Source organism: Eptatretus burgeri, chromosome 5 (assembly GCF_056783735.1).
Source record: "Eptatretus burgeri isolate ZD-2024b chromosome 5, Ebu_testis_v1, whole genome shotgun sequence".
NCBI classification, from domain to species: domain Eukaryota; kingdom Metazoa; phylum Chordata; class Myxini; order Myxiniformes; family Myxinidae; genus Eptatretus; species Eptatretus burgeri.
Genome location: NC_140965.1, coordinates 103,758,990 through 103,766,489, shown reverse-complemented (window position 1 = coordinate 103,766,489; position 7,500 = coordinate 103,758,990). Strand labels below are relative to the sequence as shown.

At 39.2% G+C, this 7,500-nt stretch overlaps 1 protein-coding gene across 2 annotated transcripts in view; it reads left to right on the top strand.

Moving 5' to 3' along the window:
• The window catches only part of LOC147027096 (uncharacterized), a 547,644-nt gene that overhangs the window by 407,540 nt on the left and 132,604 nt on the right, over positions 1 to 7,500 (top strand). For both annotated transcript variants that reach the window (XM_085883264.1, XM_085883263.1), the window contains 2 exons: positions 1,637 to 1,744; positions 2,208 to 2,297. In XM_085883264.1, the coding sequence (XP_085739390.1) occupies positions 1,637 to 1,744; positions 2,208 to 2,297 (198 nt within the window). The remainder of the gene's footprint in view (positions 1 to 1,636; positions 1,745 to 2,207; positions 2,298 to 7,500) is intronic.

Sequence of the window (7,500 nt, the reverse complement as noted above, 5' to 3'; positions counted from 1 at the left end):
TAGATTCTAGTGGACATTTGAACAGGTGTCAAATGATGAAAATGAAGATTGACAAGCAGTGCTTTGTGCAAGCAAGCAAAGTTGTTAGTGGTAAAGGGAAATGCAGTAGACTTGATTGTGCTGCAACATGGTGAATGGTTTAAATGAGACAATTTACAGCATCATTCACTTCCATTCCACTCCGTGGTCCCATAACCAGCTACGTGCCAAGCTGCTTTGAAATGACGAGTGAAATAAAAATGAGAACATTGTGTGGCTCATGATAACTTCAGCCTTTGTTTCAGCAACCACTCTATGGTTGAACTGTGCCTGTCTTTCTCTATTTGGTAGCAGCAATGTTACGTACGTGTGTGTGTGTGTGTGTGTGTGTGTGTGTGTGTGTGTGTGTGTGTGTGTGTGTGTGTGTGTGTGTGTGTGTGTGTGTGTGTGTGTGTGTGTGTGTGTGTGTGTGTGTGTGTGTGCGTGTCATTGTGTCTGTCCAGCCTGTAACTTGGTTTAACATTTGATGTTGTGCCACAACATTTTCAACAAACCCATATTATGAGAATATGGAGAAGATTAACAATTGGGTAAAAATGTCAGAGGGCAAAGTCACAGTAAATAGATATGGGCCTTATTAGCCCGTTCGCCAATCAGCACGAACTGGACGTGTTTTGGAATCCCTTCCGTGTTTACTTTTTACCATTTTAGCTTTTGTCATTACATTTTCAATGAACCTTTATTATGATTTATTTTTATTTTATCTTTTTTATTAATTTTTCAAACCTTATCACTTTATTTATTTCTTCTTTTTTTGATGTTGTTTTCATCAAGTTTATTTCGAATATATAGCGGATGTGGACAGGCTTTGCATTTTGGGTCGTTATCATTGCTTTTATTACCAATTACCTAAAGACTGTGGAATTTTCAAGGTGCTTTTGCATTTGTATATTTTTGAAACCCTTGGAGTCCATTCCTTTTTCTAATCAATATTATGATTGGCTTTTCTTTTTTTTTCTTTTTTTCTTCTTTAAATAACCCCTCGATGACTAATGCTCCCCACTCAGGCAGCACTGTGCAATTACTACCTCTTAACTCTGATATATATATATATATATATATATATATATATATATATATATATATATATATATATATATATATATATAATATACACACACACACACACACACACGTATATACACACTATATCTGAGTGGGTTCATATTGACTTTTCACAGTTTTGTTACACATTTTGAAATGCCATTTCTCTGCAGATATATAATATGAATGTACTCTTGCCTATGTCCCTCTCTCTCTCTCCCAAACATTGTTTCTTTGTTCCAATGTCAAGAGGTGCGTTATGTCATCCATTTTTATTGTTTTTGTTTATTGCTCCATTTCAGGACCACGGCAGCTGTCCTTCCTTCATTTTGAAATGTGTTTTGTAAAACTGCTTGTGCATTACTTTATTTGAAACAAAACACTTCACCAATATTATTTGGTGTGATTAAAATTGTGTTTACAACTGAAATGTACTGTATCAGTAATGAAAATAACTATATTAATTTTGTACCCTCATGCATGGGTTGATTTTGTGAGATTTATTTTCCATGCAAATAAATATTAGCATGTTCTTATCATCCTTATTTTTCAGGGTCCAACGGGTGAGACAGGACCCGTTGGAGAGCGAGGACACCCTGGTACTCCAGGACCTCCGGGAGAACCAGGTCTACCGGGAGACTCAGGCAAAGAAGGAGGCAAAGTGAGTGATGGAGTGCACATCGTGTTGTAGTTCTCCAAATAGCTGGATCTCCGAATATGGAATTTTCAAGGTGAAGTTCTTAACGATATTGAATGAGCTGAAAGTCAAATTGGCTTTTTGTTTGTTTGGGGTTTTTTTCACCAAAATTCCAGGTCTCCCTCCTTTCCCAAACAACTTGTTGATTATGCAGACTGCTTGTTGCCATGTTTGTTTAGGGCTGCTGTAAATAGAAGTAAAATTACTAAATATTGATCTCCTCAATCAGCAAGGCAAATGAACCATTGAGCAGGTGCACTATAAAGCCAAGATGATGAAATGAGCAATCCTTGGCATTCTCATTTTCTTCTATTCCCTCATTGTACTGATTCTTTAAGATATCCTTTCTTATGGCATGAGCACACAATGACATACATATTGATAGATAGTGATTGTTTTTGATCAATTGTGGACATTGCGATTACAGGGTGACCCAGGTTCACCGGGAACCCATGGAAAAGATGGTCCTTCAGGTTTGCGTGGTTTCCCTGGAGACAGAGGCATGCCTGGCTTACCTGTGAGTAACACAAATATGAATAATTTATTTTTTGTTCGTTGATTTGTGGAATTCGAATGCAAAGTGTCACTCAACTCTGTAAAGCTCTTCTTCTGTGAGCCTACAGATGTACAGTACATGTGTGGTTGAAATAATTTCTGGAGTAATTTTATTTCAGTGTGTGTGTGTGTGTGTGTGTGTGTGTGTGTGTGTGTGCGTGCGCGCGCGCGCGCGCGCGTGCGCTTGTGCGTGTGTGTGCACAGATGGAAATAATAATTGCACAAATAAAAGAGAAATTGGACTTGCATTATATTTGTACAGTTTCTGAACAAAGCATCTACATCTGTTTGTCTGTATGTATGTTAGAGTACCCTCATTGACATCACAGAGTATTTATGTTGTTTAAAACTGAAATACAGACTTGATTTCCTGGTTGAAAAAAAAAAAAGAAACGTATTTTTAATGAAGTATTTAATCCAATGGTTAAGTCTGATGTTGGCTTAACGGTTAGGTGGCTGGCTTATGATCTTAGGGTCTTGAGTTTCAGCCCTGTCGTGTCATTAGATAACATCAGGTGGGATTGATTCGGCCTGTCATCCTCCCAAGGTCAGCAAAATGAGTACCAGCTTATTGGGAACGGGGCACTGCATCAGCGGCGCTGTGCTCCCATCAATGATGTAACCAGCAACTGCAGGCTGCATATGAAATAACAATAATAATCCAATGAGTATATACTGCACATGATCTATTATGATTACATGATGATAACTTTTGATGGCATTATTATTTTCCTAATAATTTGTAAATTGATCGGATTGACTTTTAACAGGAACAGGAACAGGGACAACAACAACAACAACAACAACAACAACAACAACAACATTCATAAGCTAAGGAAGTGGGATGTAGCCAAACTGTGCAGATTTTTCTCCTATTTTGGTTCGCAATCATCTTTACAGAACATCTTGGTGACATCATTCAGCCTTGTGTCTTGGACGGTTACACCGAGCATGCAAAACATCGTTATCAGAAAATGTTTGCTCACGAAAGGTGCACGGCTGCACATCAACAACATTTTGTGCCCACTTCAAAAATAATTTCTTACGACAATAATCAGTGTTTCTAAAGGAAGTCCTGCAACAAATGGCAGGTTAAAGGTTGGGTGTCATTTCTCAGATATTGGGCAACAGCTGAGGCCAAAGGGGACATCAATGGTTTGCTCATTGCTCACAGTTGAAGTCAACGTGATACCGGTTGCCTCTGGGTGACAACAATTATTTACACACCTGTTTGCCAATAATTCCTCCATTAGGTTAAAACTTGAAATCATCCTCCATTATTACCTTCGCATTCTGCGAAAGGTTATGTTTTGGTCGCTGTGTATTTATTTATTTGTGAATATGTGTGTTTGTTTGTTATTCGCATAACTCAGAAAGTATTAAACCGAATTGCATGAAAATTGGTGGGATGATTCGTGATTATCGACGGACGATTGGATTAGATTTCGGGAGCGATCGAGTCAAAGATCAAGGTCAAGGTCATGAAAAGGTCAAAACCACTCTTTTGAGCATAATTTCCTTCATAATACAGCTATCGACATGCAACCACCGCCATATTGTTCCATGACGAGATACCTTTCGGATATGTAGTGTCGGATTTGATGTAACCTCATCGGAAGTGCGTCTAAATGACGTCACAAGATGACGTAAATTTTCAATTTTCGATCTCATCAGTTTTGATCATACCGTTTTGTAGGACTTACCTTAAGGACATCACACACCAAATTTGACTTCGATCGGACTGACCGTTATGACGTCATTGATGTTTGAACATGACGTTTTTCAATTGTGGCTAAAATGTCCTGATATTTTACATTCAAATATCTATATAATTTATAAAGCAAAGTCTCCCAAATCCAGGCATTAGGATCAGTACCAAAATATCTGTTTATTGATGTACAGGTTTTGCTAATTAACTCTGGAGTCAAGGTCACACTCAAGGTCAAAATATACGTGTAGGCATAGCTTCAGTTCTAATAGAGCTATTGACATGAAACCAACGTTAAAACGTTCAGTGAACTATGAGCTTTCAGAATGGTAGTCCCCGATTGGACGTGACGTCCCCGGAAGTGCGTCAAAATGACATCAAAAGATGACGTCATTTTTCAACTTTTTAATTTTTCAGTGTTTATCATTCCATTTTGTTGGACTGCCTTCAAGGAGGTTACACACCAAATTTGACGTCAATTGGACTGACGGTTGTGACGTCATGGACATTTTAAAATGACGTTTTTCAAATGTGCCCAGAAAAAAGTTGCGGCGGCGAAGGTATGCGCTCTACCGAGTGCCCGTTCTTGATATGTTCCCCTTGTTCTTGATATGTTGTATCTTGTTCTTGATATGTATGATATGTTTGATATGTTTTCCTTGTTCTTGATATGTATGATATGTTTCCCTTGTTCTTGATATGTTCCCCTTGTTCTTGATATCCTCTACCGTTCTTGATATGTTTCCTTTGTTTTTGTTTTCCTTCTTCGTCAGCAAATAAAAGGTATGATGAAAGGTCATTGGTACTCCAGTAATGAGAATGTTAAAAGTGTATTTATTTTGACAAATAAGTCTGGTTTCCTTCAAATATTCAGGAATGTAAACAGATAAATGTGTCTCTTTCCTAAGTGCATATTTGGAGGGTTTGCCTATTTGAGCAAGCATGTCAGATTTAAATAAAAAAAATAATGCAATCACTTTGTGTTACACCTTACAGAATATACATACCAAGACACCATTCTTGTTTGTAAATTTCATAATTGCTTTCTCCTTATCATTTCTTTTTCAGAGAAGATCGGAATGACATAAGATGGCGATAAGTAAGCAACCTCCAGAATGGGTGCACATGACCTTGTTGTGAAGGGTTTTAGCAAATAAACCCTGCAGTTGGCAGGCATGGAGACACTCTCTTTACAATTTATTTATACATTGGCTTACTGCTGGAACAAGCACCCCTCAAGCACCAGCACCCTACCTCTCCCCTCATCTGACTATTAACTGTCAGACTGCCGATTTGCAGTCAAGGCAAAGTCAATGAGTGTGCCGTAGGATGTAAAGTTAAGTTGCAAATCAATTTGTTAGCATTCATCACTGGTGGAAATTAAATATCCCATGGTATTTTTTGCAAAGATTAAGCAAGCCATCTATGGCTCACTGATCAAATTGCAGATTCCTGCCTTTACTCTCTCCACAAAGTGAAAGTATGATATTGGTCTCAAACATGCGGTTCAAACCCTGAGAATATGGACTAATGGTAAATTGCTGGAATTAGTAACAACAAGAAGATTCTTTTTTGATCTTTGACAAACATTTTTTTCTGCCTCATTTTGTACGTTTTAACCTTTTGTTCCATGTTACTCTTCCCTTTTATGTGTGTAAGGTGTTTCACTTTGTTCCGTTTCTTCCCATTGTTGTGCATGCTGATCCTTTGCCCCTTGTTATGCTGCTCTTTAATGGAAACAAGAATTTTGACAGTTATAGAGGATGCCTTGGCAGTGTGGTAATAATTGGTAAAGACTAAGTTACAATGTATACTTGACATGGGGGAATGGTGGAGGTTTTAGGGGAGCAATTAAAAATCCTATCATATTTTCATATGTTAAAAATAGGCAGCCCCTAAAATTGACACCTGATAAACTGTATTGTTATGATCCCCTCGATTACACATGTCATATTTGTCAGTCTTATTAATCTGTGCACCCAAACCCTTCATTCATTAAATACAACATCAAGTATGATGATAACTTTTGATTGGCTTGATCATGTTCTCAATTCTGGGTTTGCTTCGAAATTTTGTATCCCCAACCCCTCAATCTCAGTTCCCATACTTCCCTGCCATACCCAACTGTTCCTGGACATTGTGTCTTTTGTATCTGAAAAGGGAGAGAAGGTTCTTTCAACCCTCAAATGACTCTGCTCCTGGACCATATGGCATCAGCTCACATGTCCTGAAAACATGCTCTGCTGCTCTCGCATTTCCTTTCTCTGCCCTTTTCACCCTATCATTTGCGCTCGGTCATCTCCCATCTGCTTGGAAATCCACCAACAACACTGCATTACATAAAAAGGTGCAAAAACTGATACCTTCAACTGCAGACCTATCAGCTTGCTTACAATCGGGCAGGTCATGGAATCCATCATCACAGTTGATATGAAAACCTTCCTTTTCTCCATTTTGGTTTCAGACCAAGTCACTGCACCTTGAACATGCTGCTTCAACTCACCCAACAATGGATGGAGGCCCTCAATGTCAGACATGAGTTCGGGCACATTTCTCTGGACATATGTCATTCTTGTGATACAGTCTGACATCCCAACTTACTCTCCAAACTGTCTGCCTATGGCATCCAAGGCTAACTCCACACATGGCTCACTGACTTCCCCTACTCTCATAGCCAACGTGTGGCTTTCAATGGTATCCTTTCGTCTCCTCTCCCTGTCAAGACTGAAGTGCCCCAATGCAGTGTTCTGGTCCCATTCCTATTCCTGATGTTCATCAATTCATCGATGATCTCTCTGACTGAAAAATCCTCTTTATCTATTTGCTGATGACTCCACCCTGTGTCGTGTCATCCCTCATCCTTCAGACAGGCAGGCTGCCACCTCCTCCCCTCTCTTCAAATACGTCTTTGTCGTTCAATATTGGAATATGGCTTTCAATCATCACAAATCTCACAATCTCACTATCTCTCTCTCTCTCTCTCTCTGGAAGGATTATCTGGCAAATCCTTCTATCTACTTTCTTGAAAATCCTTGTTGAGGATGTTCAGTCATTCAAACTCCTGGGTCTCACTATCATCCATGACTTTTCTTGGGAAAACCACATTTCAAAGTTAGCCTCAAAAGCCAGCCACGTACTTGGCATCCTCCATCGTACAAAGGTGTTTATTGGCACACCTGAACTTCCATCAACCTACAAGGCCTTTGTCCATCGTTTGATGGAGTACTGCTCTCCCATCTGGGCTGGATTCCCTGCCTCACATTTTTCTCAGCTTTACACCATGGAAACCAAGGCCTTTAAGATTACTGCAATTTTCTGCGATGAAGCTGGGTCGATGGGCCCATCACTTCACCATCGCAGAAAGGTTGGTGGTTTCTCTTTTCTACTGCCACCTTTCTGGTCTTTCACCCACTACTCTTTTCATGCTTTGTCCCCTCCATATTTCTGCAAGGATCAC